The following is a 23,899-nucleotide window of genomic DNA, read 5'->3' as shown; positions in this document are numbered from 1 at the left end:
GGTTCTCCTCGTCCAAAAAAAAAAAAAACAAAAGCACGCATGAGTCAGTAAAAAATGAAGGTGATGTTGGTTCTGTTTTTTGACTGCAAAGGCATTGTCCATCAGGAATTTGTGCCGCATGGTCAAACCAGGGAAGTTTACCAGGGAATCCTAGAACGTTACGAGATTCTGTGCGAAGTAAGAGGCCTGAATTGTGGGAAAATCTGGCTTGGATGTTGCATCATGACAACGCCCCGGCTCAGCGTCGCTCCTTGTCCGCAGCTACTTAGCGAAACACCACACTCCTGTTGTGCCCCACCTACCATATTCTCCGGACCTAGCCCCAGCAGACTTTTTTCTATTCCCCAAGCTTAAAACCACCTTGAAAGGACGTCGTTTCCAAACCATAGAGGAGATCAAGGACAATGCAAGAAGAGACCCGCGCGTCATTCCAGAAAGTGGGTTCAAAGAGGCTTTCCAAAAATGGAAGATCAGAAGAGTGCATTGCCAGTAGAGGGGACTACTTTGAAGGGGACAGCACTTAAAATGTTGTACCATAAGCAGTAAAGGTGTTATAGCAAAAGTTCGGTTTCTTTTTGAACACACAATTCGCTCGTTGCTGCTGCCACGCTTCCTCACTCCAACATTTCGACAGCGAGTGTCTGCGGTCTTCGAGTGAGATCTGTTCATGTTTGCTTGTGCGCGCGTGACACCATGCTTGCTAATGCACAGAGAGCTGCAGCGACGGACGCCCTTTTGCGTTGCGTCATTCTGCCCGCTCCGCACGAGGAATGCTGGGATGCGTAGCCGGCATGGTGAATTAAAAACAGGAACGGAGCTATTCACGCGCCAGCAACGTTGGACCGCACCCGACGGCGCCAGACACGGGAGTACAGACATTGGTTGTTCACCACCTTGATGTTGCGGAGCTCGATACGCGAGCGTTACGTCAGGGTATACAGCGGCTATAGGGAAGCGTTCTCCATTTCGGCTGACTGCTTAACTTCCAGGCAGCCACACTGTAACCGGTATTTCGTCTCCCGCAACTACACCATAAGCAATGCGCTTATACATAACAGCGCTATGGGAAAATTAACGGGAGCCTGAAAAGACCGTACTATATCCGGTCCTGCACTATAAGCAGATATAAGCAGTATAGAACACTAAGTGTTCAATACTGTGTATGCCGACCTCATCCGCCTTACGTTCAATTTTTGCTCCCGCTCTAGGAGGTACCAGTACCATTCAAGCTACAGGACCACTGTGATCTAGAACAGCCATACCCATTACCACATTAGAAAAACAAGCTTTAAACAAATTCTAGACAATATCACCACCAGGCACTCAACATTAGCATTTTCATCATGTATGTCAACTGTGCCGAAGGAGGATGGTACTTTCCGATGGTGCACAGACTACCAACTGGCACACTAACAGACTTGTGTCCATTTAATGTGCCATGCATTGATGGCATGAACAAAATTGGAGGCTTTGAGAGGTTTTTGTGAAACTTCTGTCTGGAAAGGTTATTGGCAAATTCCTAACTAAAAGAATACAAGAAATTAAGAGCTTTCATAACACCTTTTGATGCATATAAACACAGCAGGCTCCGATTTGGTTAGGACTCGAGTGCATGCTTTTAAAAACTTATGCAAGTACTAGCTGCTCTTGCAAGCAAATTGTGAAACGTCTATGTAGAAAACAATGCGCACTCAAACAGCAACAGAGGACCAACATGCAAAGCAATTAACACACAAAACAAAAACAAATAGACTTGCCATGTCAAATTTTTCTGGAGAGATAGCAGACCGCCAGGCATCCATAAACTCACCAGGAAATTTATCTTTGCTAAATTCACCAACCACTTTTCCCTGTTAAAATTTACAAGCGACAACAAAGTTTTCCCGCGTAAGTTCACACCATAAAACACAGCTCCTGCACCAACACAGACAAGCAATAATTTACAACTGGTGAGCAAACTTCACTTCAACAAGAATAGTTAGGATCACAGTTCTCCTTATGATGGGCAACATGGGAAATGCTGCTCGTTGCTCTGGTTGACTGCCCAGAACTTGGCAGTTGATTTGGTCAAAATCTGCAATAACTTTTTTCCAGAAATTCTCATTTGTTTTTTGATCAGGTGGGGAAATATTAGAAAGAAATATGAAGTACCAGCTGAGAGAATCAGGCTCCAAAAGGTGCCATCGCACCGCAGATCACGCGGCTTTACGTTGACACAACTCCAGCATTTTGGTAGTCGCAAAGAGGAGATGGGACCTTCAGATATCCACAGCACCATACTTCACCGTGCAAAACTAAAAGCAATAGAAGCGAGCAAGAGGAAAAACTAGCATTGCAGTTTGTTGCTATTGCCACGTGCACACAGGAAGCACTCCTATGGCTGACACAGATTTGAATCACTGGCACACATTTCGTGCAAAAATTTCGACAGCGGCAAGCTGTGCATTTCTTTGTTCTGGCAATGTTTGGTAAATAGTGGTAGGCTGCGCTGCTGGCTCATGTTTCTTTCACCAATGCATCCAAAATGCAAAATTGTTCACTGTACACTTCAAAATGGTGAAAGGATCATAGCAAGAGAGAAAAAAGAAAAAAAAAAGCTTATTTACTGAGAACGACAGGACGTTGAGCTATTTGGTAGAAATACATGCCAGAAAGGAGTTAGGTGCACAGACAAACACAAGAAAAGGGAAACGGACAACACCAACGCAGCTTATTTGCGTGTGTAACCCCCTTCCCTTCCTTTTCAGTCACAAGTGGTCCACCCCTCCAAAATTTGTCCTGAACTGTGGTTACGATGCAATAATACAGTAAGACACTGCTTTCAGGTGAATCCACTTTTTGTTCATGATTATTCAGTTTAAGCTATATGCGCAATGTCCCTCACTGGAAAGCACTATAATATTAACTGCTAGAGGACTTTAAAATCTGAGGAAAGCATGGTTGCGCGAACAGGAAAAGAAAGACATGGAAAGAAAAGTAGGAAACGATAGGTCAGGCGCTGAACTTTTTTTTTTCAAGTTCAGCGCTTGACCTATCATTTCCTACTTTTCTTTCCATGTCTTTCTTTTCCTGTTCACCGCAACCATGCTTTCCATGTCAACCAACTTGCCCATGCAACAATTTCTACTCGACTTTAAGATGCTTACTTTATTTTTTAAAACACAAGCACTTTAGTATTCTGCCCTTTATCTTAATGGTTGCCCATGCAAAGCAATCAGCTGAAGCATACTTACATTACGGCTTTTCTTGATGGCTTCGATCAGCTTTTCAAAGTTAGCCTTGTCTTTGTCAGCCTGGAGAAAGTTCCAAATAAAGCAATGTTACTACAAGCCTGACAACTGTTTAAGGCAAAATCAAATACTATATCAACGAAGAAAAAAATCCTCTCCATATTTAATACTTACCAACAAACCACTATGAAGTGTGACTGTCTTCCACTAAAACAAACTTTATACACATGACAAAATACAGCGGCAAGCACACTTGGAAAATATTTCAGTGAGTAAAAGTGTACACAGTGTAGCAGACTACCGCAAGCAAAGAAAAAATTTCCCTCTTGGCATCGACCTATGGGCTGTAACATGAAACGTCTTTAACCTTAACTTCAAGGCAAGCTACGCCAATTTTCCGACTCCTTAACCCCAATGTTAGAATGGATGAAAATGTCCCTTAAAGGGTCCCTGAAACGGTTCGGAGAAATTTTGTAGACGGGTAGGGTACAGCTACAGTAACATTCGCGTCGCAATTTAAGTGAAGCGTCTCATATTAAGAGAGCTACGGACGATTACAAGTTACTTTCCTCCCTAGCCCTGCATTTTGTCCTCAACTCGGTCACCGAGTTATCGGGGCTAAGCTCCGCCTTCGCTGGCTCTACGTCATGCTGTGACATGTTGTCTTCTATTTCTGGTTGTCTTGGAGCCAGCGCGCGAAGGCTCTCCAACCTCTCCACTAGCCGCCCGGCCGCCGATCCCCAGCAAGAGCGATCAAGTAGCGTGCGTTGCGAGCGTTCTGTCGCAGCGCCGAGCGTGTCCGGTATTCCGGTAACCACAGGCGAGCTGGGTGTTTTGACGGATAGCCAGAGGCGTAAACTAAAGCCCCTCCATATCGCTGTGATGAAGGAGCTTCGTAGACGTATGTGAGCGGCCTGATCAGCACGCACGGTCCAGTCATCTGGTGGCACAGAGCTTAACCAGCCAAATACAGAGCTAATATTCCTGTAACCAAGTGTAAAACATTTTAAACATATAAAAAGACATGTTCAAGATTAAGCTCCTGCCAAAAATTTGAGCCAGCAGCAAAGTAGAAAAAACTTGGTTACTGCTATATTAGCTGTGTGTTTGGTTGAGTTTTGTGCCGCCAGGTGGCTGCACCGTGCAAGCAGTTCACATTTGCGCCACTGTTCATCACGTAAAACGTGGTGAAACGGCCAGTACACTTGCGCTTGCGTTTACCTGAATACCGGACACGCTAAACTCTATTGTGGCAAGTCTTCGACGTGAAGTGACAGCCGCAAACGTGTAGATGCTGGCGCCGTTTGGATACCGACAGTTCGATTCGCTGCAGCCACGACGCTTATTTGCTGCCTTGCAGCGGGGCACGATGTCGCAGCTTGACATGTCGCCGATCGTAGCCCACAACGCAACAAGGGCGAACCATGGTGCTCGCGAAAAGAAAGAACAAGACCAACACTGACCGCGCAGCTCTCACCAACACGGAGCACGTTTTAACACAAGTAGGCGACACTTGCTGTGGGCCGGAAGTGCTTTTAGTGTAGTGATACATGTCCTTGTCCATTCTCTTTGTTACTTTTTTTATAGAAACAGATTAACTAACATCTAAACTATTACGAACAACATTTCTTTACCATAATGTTGGAAAAATTATCGATGACGCGCCCTGGGCAGCCAATCGGATAGCTGGCCCAGTGACGTGTTATGGTGAAATCACTTGGTCACAAAACTCATCCGATTGGCGTGCTGCAATGGGTAGCGATGTACCTTTTTAAAACCTTATAATAAATTACACACTTTACGTGGAACGCTTCGATGCGTCAATTAATGATCAGAAGGACCTACTGTTAACGAATCAGTACATTTGTGCAATATCGTCAAAATCGTTTCAGGGTCCCTTTAAACCAAGGACTTCATTAGACATTAAGGCTTTTATTAATAGATGTCTGAAGTAGACATCTAGTACTGGCCCCATTTCCCTCAGAGTAGAAAAGGCGAGGTTATATACACTTGAACCTCATTAAAACGAAACAGTATGCAACGAAATAAAGGAAATTCCCCTCGAAATTCCTATAGAGATCAATGCATTTAAAACCGCGTTTTAACGAAGTGAAATTGTCCTGCCAATGGATATAACGAACTTGATTAGTCTCCGAAACCAAAAAATATCTGACCGTTGCACGCTCAGTACATCGCTTTCCGCGGGGTTTGGCACTTGTTCGCTGTGGCAGTAAAAAAATCTCGTGTCCCGTGTCGGAATACGGCGTCGAGCAACAATGGTTTCTTCACCGCCACGCCTAACGGCGCACCTGCAGATGCTCACTATCGCACTTCTCCACTCACCTCTCTTCTGCGAACCTGGCTGCGCGAGCCGCGCAACACTGCGCGAGCCGCGCAACACTGCGCGAGCCGCGCAACACTGCGCGGCTCCATTTGGCTTGGCCGGTTTGTCTTGCGTTGTTGCAACCTCATAAGCAGCAACATTACACTCGGAAACATAACGCAGCAGCTATAAACTTGACATTTCACCGCAACACTGAACTCAGCGACAAGTAATGCTCTCGCATTTACACATCACAAGAATTGCTTAGGTAACCTCCCAGTTTTTTTCTGTCTCCTGTAATGGGCAAGCTAGTTAAGTTTGCCTAAGAATGCAGAAATAATTTTAAATAAAGCAAAGAACATCCCATTGAAATTCAAACTGGGCTGGTCAACCCAGAGCTTGTTCTTATAACATCAGTGGCAACATTAGGAAAAGCACACACAATAGCTGTTTGAAGCAGAATTAATTGTTGGAAAAGATCCACAAGGAGATGCCCCTTTTTAATAGCAGATGCATTCCACACCTTTCATAAAGATGTAGCAGGCCCCCTTCAATACAAGCACCCAACCAGTTTTAACCTGTGCTAGAGGATGATGTGTATACAGGTCCAACTATCCAAACATAAGCCCACCCTGTTTATATCCTCACAAAAAAAGTTTTGCTTGCAACTTACCTTATCCCGAACAAGCAGGGTGATAGGTGGTGCTTGGGCCTCGTTCTCTTTGCCAGACTCCAACTGCTTGAGAAATTCAACTTTTTTCTTGCTGGCCAGAAAGTAGATAGCAGACTCGCATAGCACCATGATGGTGTCAGTCAGCTCATACCCAAACAGCCACGTCTGCAACATGAGAAAGAGTATTTAAGGTATTACAACATTTCTTGGACTTTTACTCTGCAAATACCAAGTCACTTGCTGCTGAGAGAGACACTGAAGTGAAATTTCGGATGTTGTAGACTACACTGCATAGGTTTCTAATGTACCATTCTGACAGGATCCAGATCTTTTACTTATCAAATGCATAAAGAGAGAAGACAACCGGTAAACTGCAGCAAGCCACGAGTCAACAATATGCATGAGGTTGGTTGATACAGACATGCATGCAATCATGTTTTACTTTATTTTCATTAAAAAAATGTACCTATGCTGTATTTATCCGTGATGATTCAATAAAGAATGCGAAAATGAAGTCACAGCCCCAGCACAGTGATCAATGTCTACATGCAAAAGTCAGCCGCTATCAGTGCGTTCTTTTTGCAAAATAAGGGCTAATCCACACAGGTGTCTCACAGAGGTCACCCGATGAAGTTGGTCATATCGTATATAAGGCCACAAATGGTCACTTTGGTCAAAAAGCGACTGTTTTGGGTCAGTGGCTCACGGCTCTATCACCCATGTAAATGAGCCCAAAGATGCAGACCCTGTATTGCATCTTGACTGCACACAATAAGGTTGCCTTGATGCCAGCCCTGCCTACGGCTTTTCAGAATGATGTCAGCCTTTGAGGGAGCCCGTACTGCCTCGCCGCCATCACGTGTCAAAGTGGTTAAGGTGACATGCACATACATGCAGAGGTGGGACTGCCCAAAGTCAGTTTGGAGCAATTTTTGGAACAAGTAAAATTGTGTTTTGTAGCAGTTTGGAAAAGACAAAAGTTCATTTTGGGGCAGCTTGGAGCAGATATAATTTTGTAGTTTTGAAGCAGTTTGGTGCAGGTCAATCTTAATTTTGGTGGAATAATGGAATATAGCAGCACACTTCAAAACCACGACAAAACACAAACCAACACGAAGTATGTAGTAGAAGCACGATTTGTAGCTACACCGTACTAGAACATGAAAAAAAGGTTCGTGCGGCGGCATGGCGCATGCTTTCCTGTAAAGCTGAAAACATTGGTGGCACTACGATCGAACTATAGATTCCCGCGCCGACGCTCATGATGATAGCGGAAAATTTCTCAAATGATGTGGTCCAATCGACGCTATGACAATTTCTAGATCACCATATGCCACCACAGACCCCAAGAGCCACAATCAACCCTGGGCTGGTATAATGTAAAGCTATTCCAATCTGTTTTTATTGCGATAGCAATTATGTGGGCCCTCCAGGTGCATTTCTACCGTCGGTGATATTCCGTATAAAATCCAGGGATTAAATCATCGCCGCCGCGGGCCATATGCTTTATGTCAAAGTCAAAGCGTGCGAGGGTGAGCCGAAGATGGCAGCTCAATCTCGCAGGCGGAAGGGTGGAAGCATGCCGTTCTCCATCACACACAAGGCCAGAAGGAGGGGGTTGTACTCCGGCGGCTGTTGCGTATGGCGCAGCACTATGGGCCGTATTTGAAAGCGATATGCGATAGGGACAGAGTGTGGGCGCTGATAGCTGCGTGTGCGCTGTTTTCGTCGCTTAGATCGTATTGAAACGAGAGGCAGCACTAAGGTCAAATTGCTCGCCGCTGCTGCCGCGCTTCCTCACTCATTTTGACAGCAAGTTTTCGCGGTCATAGAGTGAGATGTGTTCATGTTTGCTTGTATTGGCATGACACCATGTTTGTTAATTTAGTTAGTAAGCGAATGTTTACAAACTTATACAGCCGGTAAAACTACTATCCTTACTATGTATAGCTGGCTACTAATTTGCTATCGCAATCGATGCTCTGCCTTTTGGGCAAAACTCCTTTTATTCCAAATCTGCGATTAGCCCTTCATGATGTGAAAATGGCTCAGGCCTTGACCATATGGGCATAAAAACAGATTGGAATAGTTTTACATTATATCGGCCTTGGGGACACAGACGTCCGCCCGCTGCACCCACTGCAGCGCGCGCCTCTTAAATATCTAGTTCGCTCGCAGCGCCCTCAGTCTATTTTTTGTTTTGCGCCTCAGCTTGGGAGCGCCGTGCTAGAAGGAATTTTTTTATATCCACCTATGCGCTATATTCTAGTACACTCAAAATACAGCTGCTCTGGTGGTTTCGACAGCAGCGACAACAGCTGGGAATGGCCGCACGCATGCCACCACTTGCCGGAAGTACCGAAAAGTCCAGTGTTATAAGCACGAAAATTACGAGAAACTGTGCGGTAGGCACCGTCGCACAGTATAAGGAATGTGAATGGCTGCACTCTTTTTTGGAAAAAGAATGCGTTTGCTGTTCACGGCAATTGCCGAAGCACACATGCTTAAGCCGTTCTGGCACAGCGTGGCGCAAATTCGATCAATGTTCTGTGTTTGGCGCACGAGTCCCACCCCTGTACATATATTACTCAGTGCAGCGTTATCTTGTTTTATCACGTCTGCAATGAAAACAGTGTCAGAGACACATTTCCTAGTGCGACTTGAACTTGCAATCTGCAGTGCGATTAAGGGTGCACAATAGCTCTGTAGCTAGAAACACCACTATGCCAAGCTGCTGCATGCCTTTGTGCCCCAGCTCAAGGACACCAGTGCATTCAGTTTCCTCTCAACCAAGAATGAATGAAAAAGTTAATTCAATAAAACATGATTATTTGTTCAGGAATTTTTAAGACAGCGTAGCGTGTCTTGCTCTCCAGTTATTTATTGCATTTTCTATTTGTCATTTAAGCAACAGTGGTGCAGTTTTCCTTGACTGTGCAGTTAGTAGCCTCACCTGGTTGCGTGCTTACTGAAACCTTCATTCTAATACATTTGTTCAAGGGAACATATGTTGCAGATGCTCATCCTGTAAATGCCGGGCGCTGCATGGGCAGCGATAACAAAAGTGTAAATATGAAAGTATTGCATTGTGTATGAAATGGATCAAATATAAGCAACTTTTTGCAGAACATGTTCGATCGATTGGCACCTGCTGTCACTTGAGGACATGTTAGGCGAGCGAGCCAGCAGTCACATCAGCAGCCGGCCGGTCTCGTTACATTTCGTCAGTGTTCCGTCATTTCATATCTAAAAAAATGCACACCTGTCAATTGTGCAACATTATGTCATAAAACGTTTCGTGCTCATGAGGGTGTAAAACCATTGAAATAATACACAGACTGACAGCACAGTTCGGAGATCAAACACTGTCAAGGCTACATGCGTTTGCCTGGCAGAAGGAATTCATGGAAGACCGTAAAGAGGTAGAAAACAAGGTCTATGATTGTCACCCATGGATGAGCAAGGCTTGGCTGTTATCTGGCAAGGTGCTTGAACTCTTTTTTGCGACCTGCATGACATTTTGCACATTGATTTCTTGCATGAATGTTGCACCATCAATACTGCATATTACTGTGAGCTTTTGAGTGAGATTAAACTTGCTTATTGTTGAAAAGGACGTAATCAACCAATACGTAGACATTCTCCTTCATGAAAGCACCAGACAGCACACTGCACCTGTACAACATTAAGGGAATTGGGTTGGACACTGCAACACCACCCCGAGTTGTCACCCTGCGACTCTTTGGGCCACCCAAAACAGCTCTGGGATGCAAAGAATTCGATAACAATGCAGCAGAAAAGTATGTGCATAAATGGGTGCTCACTCAACCCACTTCTTTTTATGATGGGATCAAAAACCAACCGATTTGCAGGGAATATGCGTATATAAATCAGAATATCATGTAGAAATATAATGGATTCTTGGTTTACTTATCACAAATAAAATAAGTATAAAATGATAACCTCGTTTATATTTCATCCACCTTCGCAACATTGCATCAAGGAGTATATTATTAGTGTCAACTTTCTAATCATATAAGAACAAATAGTGAAAAGCTGCAAAAAAAAAAATTTTTTTTCAGTATTGTCGAACTCAATCGATCAGCTTTTTCACTTGTCACTAAAAACGTGTAGCTTGCAACTGCATCAGTAGCTTGTTATTAATGGTTTGTGCAAATTGCTTTTCTGGATGAAATGCTGCACTGAAAGCTTAGCTGCTGTATTTTATTAAACCTCATTTGAAACACAAACTGCTTTGTAACTAATGCTTGCAGTTCAAATACTCAAAACAACCCTAGTCTTTTTATTTTTAATCTACACTTCAATGGCGACCAGTTTAAGTGGAGGCAAGAAGAACATGGAAGCTGACTTCTCAAATTCACCAAAGTTCAGACCTACTCTTGGGATGATACCTGTTCTACGTCACATTTCACAGCACATGCAGTTTTTTAAAAACTTGTTGCCTACACCTTGTAAAAGGGTATTAAGATTTCATACAGAAACAAACTACAGTGGAATCTCGATGATAGGATCACGGCTAATACGAATTTCCGGATGATACGAATTTTTCTGTGGTCTCGGCCGAGCCCCATTACTTTGCAACGTATTAGAGAACAGTTGTTACGAATCGATTTTCGACCTGCATCGGTTGATACGAATAAACACCGCCCCACCGACGGCCGCGAAAGAGAACAGCGCGCAGTCACGCGCTTTCTCTCTGTCTCTTTTGGTGCGGAGGCGCGGAGACAGCGCCGGACAGTGCGGAGGCCGCGACTGGGCGCGAAGAGTTTGAAGCGGTGGCGCTTTTCTTGCTTTTGTGCTTTTGGGGAAGCACGGCCACCACAGCGAGCGAAGGTTCGTGCGGTCTATCGCTGCAACGGAAACTGAGCGACGTAAGCACAGCGCATACAAAGGTCAGAGCCGTGTGGAAATCGCTTTCAAGATACGGAGTGCACGACAACACCAACAGCCGGCACAGGCGCAAAGTACAAGAACGCATTTGTTGGCAGAGTAGAAGCCCCCCCCCCCCCCCCTCCTTCCCTCCCGTGCTGCCTTCCCGCTTTGCTCCTTTTGCGTGAGAGATTGCGTCGCCAGTTACCCTTGCGCCCGGTTGCAAGATACGCATTTGGGGCCGCAGCACAGCGTCACCTCCCTCCCATACCCCCACGGCCTTTCGCGCGACGGAAGTCACGATTGCTCTCCGGTGTGCGTTCGCTCTCCGTGAAGGCGCGCTTTCACTCGCACATACGGCACGCGGCGACGATTTTATCGCCCTTGGACTCGTGCTCCACGTCTCATGCTCCTCCTCCGCATAGCCCTCGTTGATCTCTCCCATCGGTGGGCGCACCTCGTTGAGAAGCGTGCTCGCTACCACCCTTTTCGGCAAGATTTTCCCGCGGAAGCCGCATTATAACCGGTATTTCGTCTCACGCGGCAGCACTGTAAACGGTATGCGTATACATGGAGTTCTATGGGAGGGTAAACGGGAGTCCGAAAGGCCACGTTGTAGCCAGTTCTGCACTATAAACAGTTACGTTATACGTGATCTACACTGTAAATTCTTTTTATGTGCGTCTGCCTGAGTGAGTTCCCATCCGACTCTAATTTAGCTAGTTTTAATTGTGTTTCGACGATACAAATTTCGGCTAATACGAATATTTTTTGTGACCCCGTGAGATTCGCATCAAGATTCCACTGTAACAATATAAATTCAGGAAATTTTTTTTTAGTTTAACATTTCATTACCAATTATCTAGCCAGCAAGTTCAGCCGCCTTTCAAGCTTTCTAAATGCACCCTCAGCAACCACGAGTACATCTCGATCATGCCCACAGAGAAATTTTCTGTAGGTTTTCGAAGAGTGACATCTCATATGACAATTTTTGATGGTGAAAGCAATTTACCAGCGTAACAGAAAGCACATGAAAACTACTTGTCATTAACAAGGCTCAAAGCTTTCTATAAGTTGCTCCACTGTGAAACTTCAGTTCAGCCCTGCTATTGAGGTCAAGTGTAAGCACTAAAAAACTCGCATACAAACAGCAAAAATAGTATTGCATAGCCAGCGAGCCTATACGAGTTTCAACCCAATAAGGCCCCTGGGCTGTACATGTCACCACCCTGAACTGATAGGCTTGATATCGAGGCCACCCTAGCATTATAAAGTAAATTCAAAACTATCTGACACTCAAGCCTGGAGGGACATGCATGGAAGCTCTCATTGGCATGTTCTAAAATGAAATAGTTTGTGAGCTGGTACCTTTTTTAGAATGCAGAAACAGCATTCCAGTCTTCGACCCTAGCCTCCTGTGTGCACTCAGGAGAGACTTCACTCGCAATAAGAGCAACATGCTGAATACATATGCAAGTGTCCCTTTGTCCATCTCCATTTTCGACAACACTAGTTACTTAAGCCAGCACAAATAATGTGTTCGCTCCAGTAGCACCTGCTGTGATAATTATCCCCAGCTCTTAAGTGGCTATTAACTTTGGGCTTTGATTTACAAGTCCCAAAACTGCCCCCGCAGCATGCCTCTTCTGCAGGGACATCCCTGAGGCTCTGCTCACTGGCCTTAGAGTTTTCCAAAGCATATTTGTTTTTCACGTTCAAAACCAAATGCAAGTGCCCACAACCTGTCGGAACATTTTCACTCTGACCACTAGCAGGCATCTTAAAGGGCCCTTAAGCCACTTCCGACATCTTGAACACATTTTAAATAAACATACAGAAACAGAATACTGAGACAACCTTGATCAAATTGTTGCAGCTGTATGTTCATTGTAGACTAGTATATACTACAGTGAATATCTTCAGAGTGGGCCCTTTAAGGTGGACGCAAGGAGATTTCAGGCGGGTTTTCTTGCTGCTGCTTTATGCAGACGATACACAGGCATTTTTGCATCCAGCCTACAGCAAATTCACCAAAACAGTATTTTCCCAAGGCAGAAGGACGATGGTTTTCCCAATCATCGACAATGGTGGAATGTCCGTGTTCAATGAGGACATTCATAATAATTTTCATGGTGAAATTCTCTGCCTACAGCTGCAGCCCTTCCGGCAGAGCCTCAAACAAAGCAATGAGGGCTGCACTAGTGCTCCACAACAATTGAAGGAGCTTGTGATATTCATCATCCATGTAGGCTGATACCAGTTTCTACATACAACAGTAATCTGCGCCAGCCCTCCCTTGAAAGCCTTGCAACAACCTATGCAGACAAAAAATCTATTGGTTGATCCATCCTCTTCAGACTGCAGATCACGTGTGTAGCAGTCGTCCTTTGGATGCTAGAAAGTCAGATGTTTGCAGTGAGTGTGCCAAAATCTACCTCCAGCGGAGTATACGTGACATTTAGCAGATGACAGATAGGATGATGCCAGGCGAGTGCTGGATTATCATGTGCGTCCATCTGCCTGGATCCTTTTACCTATGCGGCTACATATCTTCTTATCAGAGAAGTCCACGAGCTGCAAGTGGACTTGAAAGAGACCCTTGGCCACATAGCAAATTTTGATTACACACTGGAAGTTGTTACGTGCCCTCTTGGGTGTGTTCTACCGCAAGAATTTTTCAATTTGGTTCAATAATAGCCGAGATAAAAATATTTCAGGAGGCAAGCATCACTGTCAACAAGAGCACTCTCTCCACTTGCCCCGTCTAGCCTCCACAAGTGAAATTCCTTCCCTGCGTTCTCCCATACTGGAGTTCGAGGATTGCGTGATGCATACATCACGGGCCCTGCGTTCTTTTTGTTTTTTCTCGCGCATTTTTTTGCTGCGCAGCACACTTCCGCTGACGGTGGCACGCGTGAGCTATTGCGTTTGCCTTGTTTTTTTCCAGCAAAACGTGGTGTAGGGCATATGGATTAAAAGTTTTGGAAGCAAATAAAATAAACTTTTAATGTCCTTTAAGCATAAAGTTTCATCAGAAGACAAATATTTTTGGTATAGTCATATTTTGCCAGACTTAGTACTGCTGAAGGCAATACCATCATCATCATCAGCCTATATTTATGTCCACTGCAGGACGAAGGCCACTCCCTGTGATCTCCAATTACCCCTGTCTTGCGCTAGCTGATTCCAACTTGCGCCTGCGAATTTCTTAACATCATCCCTCCACCTAGTTTTCTGCCGTCCTCGACAGCGCTTCCCTTCTCTTGGTATCCATTCTATAACCCTAATGGTCCACCGGTTATCCAACCTACGCATTACATGGCCTGCCCAGCTCCACTTTTTCCGCTTAATGTCAACTAGAATATCGGCTATCACCGTTTGTCCTCCGATCCACACCACTCTCTTCCTGTCTCTTAACATCGAGCCTAACATTTTTCATTCCATCGCTCTTTGTACGGTCCCTAAATTGTTCTTGAGCTTCTTTGTTAACCTCCAAGTTTCTTCCCCATATGCTAGCACCGGTAGAATGCAATGATTGTACACTTTTCTTTTCAACGACAGTGATAATCTCCCAGCCAGGATTTGGTAATGCCTGCCGTATGCACTCCAGTCCAATTTTATTCTTCTATAAATTTCTTTCTCGTGATCAGGGTCCCCTGTGAGTAATTGACCTAGATAAACTTACTCCCTTACAGACTCTAGAGGCTGAATGGCGATCCTGATTTCTTGTTCCCTTGCCAGGCTATTGAACATTATCTTTGTCTTCTGCATATTAATCTTCAACCCCACTATTACACTTTCTCAGTTAAGGTCCTCAATCATTTGCTGTAATTCATCCCCATAGTTGCTGAATAGGACAATGTCACCTGCAAACCGAAGGTTGCCGAGATATTCGCCATTGATTCTCACTCCTAAGCCTTCCCAGTCTAAGAGCTTGAATATTTCTAAGCATGCAGTGAATAGCATTGGAGAGATTGTGTCTCCTTGCCTGACCCCTCTCTTGATAGGTAGCTTTCTAATTTTTTTGTGGAGATCCAAGGTTGCTGTGCAATCCTTGTAGACATTTGCCAAGATATTCACATATGCTTCCTGTACTCCTTGATTACGTAATACCTCTATGACTGATGGTACCTCTACTGAATAAAATGCTTTTTCATAATCTATGAATGCCATATAGAGAGGTTGATTGTACTCCGCAGATTTCTCTATTACCTGGTTGATGACATGGATATGATCCATCATACAATATCCCTTCCTGAAGCCAGCCTGTTCTCTTGGTTGGCTGAAGTCAAGTGTTGCCAATTTTATTTGAAATTACTTTAGTGAATATTTTATACAATACTGAAAGCAAGCTAATGGGTCTATAATTCTTCAATTCTTTAATCTCCCTTCTTATGAATGAGTATAATGTTGGCGTTCTTCTAGCTTTCTGGTACACTTGAAGTCGTGAGGCATTACATATAAAGGGCCGCAAGCTTTTAAAGTATGATATCTCCCCCATCCTTGATTAAATCGACTTTTATTTCATCTTCTCCAGCAACTTTTCCCCTGGTCATGTCTTTCAAGGCCCTTCTAACTTCATCGCTAGTTATAGAAGGGGCCTGTGTCCTGTTCATCACTACTTCGAATGAAAGTATCTTGGCTGCTCTAGTTACTGTACAGGTCCGTAAAGAATTCTTCCGCTGCTTTTACTATGACGTAATAGTTCAGCGGAAATCCGCTAGGTGGAGATAAGTAATTAAAGGGAAACTGAGACATCCACCAAAATGTAGCAATTTGCTACAATGGAAACCCAACCGGGTTCCTCGAAAGAAAGCCTCGCAGTTGAAGAAAAATTCGTCCTGGTCCGGGACTCGAACCCGGGACCACCGCCTTTCCGGGGCCGCCGCTCTACCATCTGAGCTAACCAGGCGGCTAGCAGATGGCAGGGCGAAGTCAAATTTGTCGACAACTCGAAGCAAAGGCAAGTGTATGACGTAATAGTTCAGCGGAAATCCGCTAGGTGGAGATAAGTATGTCGTCGAAATTGTTGATATTACCCTGCTTATCTTTCAGTGCATACATTTTGCCTTGTCCTATGCCTAGTTTTGTTCTCACTGATTTCATGCTGTGTTCATATTTTACTGCTTCCTCAATCTTTTACAGGTTATAATTTCGGATATCCCTTACTTTCTTCTTGCTGATCAGTTTCGACAGTTCAGCAAATTCTATCTGATCTCTCAAGTTTGACACTTTCATGTTATGCCGTTTCGTTATTAGGTCCTTTGTTACTTGGGAGAGCTTACCTACTGGTTACCTTGGAGCCTTACCTCCCACTTCAATTCCTGCTTCTGAGATCAACCTAATACCAAGCAGCAGTTAAACCCAACTATACAAAGCTACATTTCGTTATGGTGACCAGACTTCCCAAACTACAAAGTGGGATGGGGAAAGGCTAAGGAAGGCATAAGGTGTGGTTGGAGAAGCCATGTCAAAGAGGCATGACCCACAGATGCAGAGTACAAGGAAGCTTGCTACTGGTTTACTTTTGGCACTTATAGTCGGGTACAACTTTAGAAAACAGCAGCATTTGCCCCTCAAAGGCAGATGCACACAAGCCTCCTCTAATGGGCACACACTTCAGACTGACGTCATGAGCCAGACGGCCGGTGACCCCGCCGACAGAGAACATGGCAGCCCGCGCTTCGAGCTGGGCCGAATCGTGTCAGCGAGACTATTTCTTTAGTCGCGGAGACAATTGGCTGCCGCACTTCAGTCATCTTAAGTTGTCACCTTAAGTCACCTTAAGTTGTATCAGACTAGTTTCAATTTCTTGTAAATCATAGAACTTATGGAGGGGTTACAATTTCAATTAGGCTAAATTTTTGGCTCTGAGAGTGGTGAAAGAGCTGTGTATGATTGTGCACACACTGGTATACATTCTCAAATGATGCGACAGTGCTGCATAAACTAATAATTTAATTATGGGGTTTTACGTGCCAAAACCACGATCTGATTATAAGGCACGCTGTAGTGGGGAACTCCGGAATAATTCGACCACCTGGGGTTCTTTAACATGACCCCATCAAAATGCGGCCGCGGTGGCCGGGATTCGATCCTGTGACCTCGTGCTCAGCAGCCCAACACCATGGCCACTGGCTGCATGGAAACTCCGACCCTCAATGTGCAGCCAATGACCAGCTGCTCTTGGTAGTGTCACAAGACCATGAAGCCTGGTGCCAGAAAATATGCAGGCTGAAGGCAATAGGACAGAGCATACCATCAAGAGAATGAGATCACGGCCACAAAATTAAGATATATCCTGCCTCAATCATGAAGCATATTCCAGACCGTTGGCATGAATTACAGCAATATGAAGAAGTCACTGAACATCTCAAGGCATATAAGGTCACAGGAAGAATGCACTGCTACAAATTTCCAAGACAGCATTTCAGTCCGCTACCAATTGCTTAGAAAGCATTGAAGTAACAGGTCCCAGATGTCACATGTGCCATCTAACACATTTGGGGCAACTTGCAGTGCTTTTTCTAACTCTCACACCTTTGAGTTCGCAAAAAGCTAATGTAAATATATTGCTACAAGGTGGTTAATAATTATTTTTAAAAGTACTTAACAGTTAAACATGAATAACATGCGAGCAAGGTTAGGTCAGCAAAACTGGCTCACATTTTATTCAAGTCTGGTTACATACCAATGCAACTGCAACATGCTTTCCTTATACTGACTTGACACCACCGTAAACATGCAGGCAAATAGGCGGTTATTCACTTGTGTGAACCTTAGGATGAAGTTCTGCTTTCAACCCCTATAAGAACGAGACACATAAATACCCCCCCCCCCCCAAAAAAAAAATCCCATCTAAATGAATGGAGCGTAAGCATAATCAATGTAAAGAAAATATTTTGCGGAATCTTTTTTAGCAATAGGCGGGGCAACAGGCAGAGATCTGGGAATGGGCTTCACCCGAAGCCACCTATGGCTTCCTTTAAAACTCGTGCAGACCCTAGGTGCACATTGCATTTAGTTTACATTAGGTGTGCAATACCACTGCATCCGGAGATCTTGCATCACTCTGTCTCCTCTGACCGTGTTTTCAAAAGTAAGCGAGTTATATGCCAAACATTTTTTCTCGTCGTGTGTTCCTGTTCTAAACCAACACATGAACTTGCTGCCTGTCATTCAGTGTAAGCCAAAGTCATTTAACTTTCTTAGACACTGTACTCAATACCGAAACTCATGAAGAAAAAAAATTTCTTCCTGGTGTGTTGCTAATAGGCAACACTCGTCCATATAGGGTTAGAGGACAGTAAAGGTAAACATTTAAGCATTACAAAAGCGTCAGACAAGTGCTGCACATCCTCCCAATGCATCAATCACTTTTACAGGAACAAAATTTTCATAAGCAAGAAAATGATGCAACTATAAGGCAAGGTCGGCACTATCACTGCAAGAATATGGTAGCAACTCTTGGTAGATAATTTGACATGGGAAAAAATGCAGCTTGGCTTGTTTGAACTGAATTTTCCTACAGAACAACTCACTCACACTACATCTCTACACCACTCAGGGCCATTTGCAAGTGTGTGGCACACTATATAGACTTCCGACTCAAGCAGGTGGCAGCAGTTGGCGGAGCATTTTGCTCGGAGATTGCAGGTGCACTGCAGGATTCCTGTGCTGCAAGAGCATCAACAAGATCCACCGTAGCAGTACTTCAAAGACTGCCATTTCACAATATGTGCACACCGGTTGGCATTTTCATTTGGCACTGCACTGTAAACGTCATTTCCTGATGCCACATTGCAATTTTCACTAAACAGTGCAGCATCTTAACTTATACACCTCTAGCTAACCATCAGCGGCAGGTGGTGGAGCATAACATGCACCAACATATGACCTTCAATTCATTGCAAGCAATTTTAACTGCAAACAGAGTGTGGATCTTTCAGTCACACTTTTCTCCCCAACTCACATCACCTTTTGGCCCAAAACAAATCCTATAAGAATCTTAAAATAATTTGTCAAGATTACCTGTCCTTGTCTTTGGTGTCTTATCAAATACTATAATACAAAGCAGCTCACACAAAATGAAATGTGTCATTTTATTTCTCTATACATCTAGAGGTTGCAGCTGGCTGCTGGCCAGTGTCTACAAAATGAAGTCAAAATACACTACGATCACAGAAGCAACAAAGGTGACAAAACGCAAAACCTTTAAGCCGCATGAGACCGCATGAGAGCGATTTTGTGCACAACAGCGACAAGAGACTGCTTCAAGCGACGAAACAGGCCGTCGCGCGAACAGATCGCTCGTTCTTGTTGCTCGGTTCTGGAAATCTAGAATTCGTCGCTCGTAGCACGGAAGTGCTGTGAGCGACTAGCCAATAGCACGAAGCCGGAACAGGATGGATGTACAGCTCGGTCCATTCTTAGAGGGAACACGCGAGCGCGTGGCCAGCGGTCCGCAAAGCACGAACTGTTGGCGAGATTTGGAAACACGGAGCATGCGCATAGATTCATTCGGACGGTGCGTGCCCTGCGTCGTCTGCTACTTCTCCGCCCTAACGCTATCAAGCGCTAGCCCATCCAGCTTTCTTGTTTTTTTTCGCCACTGTGAAGCACTGATACTAACCCTGCCTCCCGCTTATTGAATAGGCGGACATGATACGGTTGGATGGGCAAACTTGGTATGCTCGCTGCATCGGGCTTCAATTGTTTTGTCTCTTAAGAAAAGTGGCCAGTTGCTGCGAGCAGCACGGGTTAAGTACTGCTCGCAGTTACGTAACTCCAAAGTTACGGGTTGCTCCACAACCATTATTCAGGTAAATTTTCTCAGCTGTGAACAGCGCTTGGTCCTATTTCCCTTGCACACGAGTGTGTGTTTTTTGTTTTTGTTTTTTTTTTCATTTACAGAGCATGGACTTTTGCCAACACACTGCCAGCTATGCATCCTTTTAAAGTCGTACGACTAGTTCTGTTCCCATATACCCTCTGTCGCAAAAATATAATCAATAAATTTTCTCCACGTTTACTTTCATGTGTCGTTCTATGCACACTTACATCATTGTGTGCATGTGTGGGTGTAACAGAATAATTTTAATAAAACTGCATGTCCAATCAATATCACAAATATCCTAACTATGGACCTTCTGTGGACATTGCTTTAACGAACAATTAAGAACCGCGTCGAGTTAAAACTCGCGAGAGACTGCAGCGACAAACAAAACTTTCTTTTTTTTTCTGCTTGCTGATTACCCGATGAGCAGCAGGCAGAGTGGCGGCTAGATAAATCCTACCGCGGAAAAACGGATGCACTCTCTAGCGCTTGTTGAGCGCAAGGGCGGAGAAGTAGCAGACGAAGCGAGGCACGCGCCGCCCTTACGACTATGCGCATGCGCCGCGATTACAAATTTCGCCGATAGCTAGCGCCGTGCGGGCCACCGGCCACGCGCTCGTGTGTTCCCTCTAAGAGTGGACCGAGCTGTAAATCAGTATAGTATTACCGATTGTTGCACGGAACGAGCAAACGACTAAATTTTGATATGTGCAAGTATAAGAACCTAGTGCAAGACCTTTAGAAATATTTATGCTGCTCTTTACAGTAAAACACGTCAACTTAAATTAATAAAGCACACGTCATGCCAGTTTCAGCGCGTATTTGCTGCCCTCATACTGGCAACACAGGGGAGACGCCCTAAGTCGTCGCTCGGATGCGGTACGACTTGTAGGTGACGAGCAAATGTGACAGCCATCTCCAACGCGTCGCTTGTCCCTGTCGCGCACATGATCGCGTGCATGCGGTTTATACTTTTACGAACTACTACCTTGTCGCCATTCAGAGCCACTGCATACCCTCACCTGTATAGCTGTGGACTTGCTGTACACAATCTCTTCATCAACTCCGACAGCAGAAACAAGGGCGTCCATTTTACCCAATGAGGCATAATTGTCATCAGGTTTCTGCACACAATAAAAATCAAGTGAGATTTCTCTCCCAAGTTACACCTTAGCCACGGTATAGCATAACAGGCAGCCACAGAAGGAAAATCAAAAGCAATGTCTGTCAACATCTTATACTGAACCTTTTAATTCTATGAAAGATTGCACAGCAAATTAAAAACTGAAGCTACCTTAAAAAGGGAAAAATATTACACCAGCTTGAGTCAAGGGAACAAATGTCACCAACTCAAAAGGACTTGTCACGGGGAAAGTTGGTGTGGTTTACTATCCATTATTTTTAAAGCCACGAAAAACACACACAGAGAACGAAACAAGAATGGGAACCGAGGGGCTCGATTTTATTAATCATAACCACATAAAAGCCAACAGACAACGAAGCCAAAGAAAGCATCGGGGGAAATTAAGTGTAGTTGAAATTGGAATGTAGAAAATAACGAAGAAAAGGGAAATTAAAGTGGACGAAAAGATAACTTGTTGCCGGCGGGAGCCGAACCCGCAGCCTCCGCATTACGCGTGCGTTGCACTACCAATTGTGCTACAGCGACGGCCATCAATTCGTCCACTAACTTCGGTATTTATGTTTTACTAGATACTAGCCCTAGGAGTGTTAGTCAGCGCCACTCAGAACCATGGTGGGCGGATGTGGAACATCCTTTTTAGCCCGATGGCTAAAAGGATGTTCCACACAACACACAAGCACTCACATGTGTGTTGTGTCCTCTGTGCCCTGTCTTGTTTTTCATGATGAGAAAAAGAATTATAAATGTAGCTGTTGCAGAAAACATGCTGCTGGTTAAAATGTGGTACACAGTGGCTGCAGATTCTTTTACAGCATCAGTCAATGTGCATACTTTGTACTTCTTTGTCTGACGACCCAATACTTCTATTCGTATAAAATATCCAAGATCGTGAGACTTCTGCTCAATATTAGATCTAAAAGGCTTCACAAGTGCAGGCAAAAGGTTCAGAACAGTATCTTGATGAAGCTTATGAAGCAACAATAGTAAATGCAGCTGAATAAAGAGCATGACTTTCCGGATTCGGAACTTTTACAAGTGGTTGAACTACAACATCTCAAGTCAGCATGAATCTACACAGACTGACAAGATGCCTGATGCGTTGCTTGACACTAGAACACATGTACAGACCTGTTCCGACATCAACGACAGATCTACAGGCAAGTGTGGAGCGCGCATTTGCAACAAGCGCTCTTCGCTGACCGGCTGACAGCAATTGAATACAGTTACGCAGTTATAGCCCTACAGCGGAGTACTGGTTTAGGGACCAAAAAGCACCACGATTTTCGTTTTTCTGAATATGCTAGCACATTGGCATAGAAAGCATTACTTTGTTACTAGCAGCGAAGAAAACGTTTTTTGCACATCACGCTGAAGACATTCGACAACACTGTTCTGCGCTACAACGAAGCTAGTAGAAGCGCAATTTTCCACACGGTGCGCTTTTGTAACACGGTTTACGTGAACCTTCATGGCACACAGTTAAATGAACAGCTGTCATGACATCCGTGGCATAAACGACGAGGCATTCCCAAGTCTGCATAAGCTTTCTTCCTACAAATCGAAGGTTACAGCACACACCGTTCAAAGGCGACGGCACGTGTCTTAGAGTCAAGACCCTACCTAGCCAAATTCATTCTCAAAGGCAAGACTCGCGTTTTCAGCGAGAATGACAGTTGAAGTGCGCTAAGAGCTTTGAACTCCCGGTAATAAAATGACCTGGGTGAGTGCTTGCGTTTCTGCAACTCCCATTACTTGATGCAGACACGAACATGAACAATGTACCCGGCTCATTCACAGCGTATAAGAGCAATTAAATGTAAGATAAAGCTGCGTGCGAATAGGAGAAATAAATAAATGTATGCATACCTTCCATGCGGCGTACAAACGTCGTATCCGTCGGTAAAAGGTATCTTTATTCACAGTCAAATTCGCCATGTCGCTTGAACAACCACCAGAAAATGGCGGTTTTCGTCGGTTGCGAATGGCGCGAGTAGCGCGAGAATGGAAACGATCATTCTGCCACTAGTGGCGCTAGCTAGGGCAATAATTTAATAGCGTAATAAAATTATGTATGTGCTAGAAATCTTCAAAATGTCCGAATATTTATTTAGTATTTATTAATACTGTTGGCACAAACCAAATTTAGGAGGCGTTGCACAAACAAACCATAAAAACACCGCATAAACGCTTAAGCTCTGAGCCGCCAGGTGGCCATCAGCTTGCATGGCTAGAGCGAAATATGGGCGCTTAAGCGAGGGTCGTCTGCTACGCGCTGTAGTTAAACTACAGCGCGTAGCACTTAAACTCTATTTAACTTCAACAGTGTGGCGCTGCATGGAGCTTTTCCATCTTTGAGCGTTTCTTTGTGCTTGGGCAGCAAGATAATGCAAAAACTAACGTATCAAACTCATCAGCGCGGCCTAGATCCGGTGCTAGAATTCGGGAACGGTATTACGGTAACTGTGCGTGCGTAGAAACGCGCTAAATGAACCCGCGCAAGGAAAGAACATAAAAAATTGATGGGCACGCGGGCAAAAGCACCATGCTTATTCGCGCAGTCACGCAGTCATTAATCGCGCAGTCAAGTGAAATATATACTTACGTGCGTGCAGTGACCGCTTCGCTCACCACTACGCGCATACCACTATATACGCGCATATCACTCACGGTCAGTAGTGGTTTAGAGCCATATGCATATGTATTTATTCATAATTTTTTTAGCTTCGACAATACTTTATTATGAACAGAGCGCCGTGAGAAGGTGTAAGGGTACACGACAAGGAGCAGAGACGGCCCTACCGCC

General features: G+C 44.5%; 1 protein-coding gene across 1 annotated transcript in view; it reads right to left on the bottom strand.

Moving 5' to 3' along the window:
• Positions 1–23,114, bottom strand: part of LOC119436001 (FACT complex subunit SPT16-like) — a 116,858-nt gene extending 93,744 nt beyond the window's left edge. Inside the window, exons 1-5 of the mRNA XM_037702722.2 lie at positions 22,963–23,114; positions 20,975–21,076; positions 6,227–6,391; positions 3,234–3,293; positions 1,758–1,850 (exon numbers count right to left, since the gene is read on the bottom strand). Coding sequence (XP_037558650.1) covers positions 1,758–1,850; positions 3,234–3,293; positions 6,227–6,391; positions 20,975–21,076; positions 22,963–23,031 — 489 coding nt within the window. The 5' untranslated portion in view covers positions 23,032–23,114. The remainder of the gene's footprint in view (positions 1–1,757; positions 1,851–3,233; positions 3,294–6,226; positions 6,392–20,974; positions 21,077–22,962) is intronic.
• Positions 23,115–23,899: the final 785 nt, after the last annotated feature.

The sequence above is a fragment of the Dermacentor silvarum genome, chromosome 1, assembly GCF_013339745.2.
Source record: "Dermacentor silvarum isolate Dsil-2018 chromosome 1, BIME_Dsil_1.4, whole genome shotgun sequence".
Classification (NCBI taxonomy): domain Eukaryota; kingdom Metazoa; phylum Arthropoda; class Arachnida; order Ixodida; family Ixodidae; genus Dermacentor; species Dermacentor silvarum.
The sequence above is the reverse complement of the archived record's forward strand: the minus strand, read 5'-3'. Positions and strand labels throughout refer to the sequence as shown.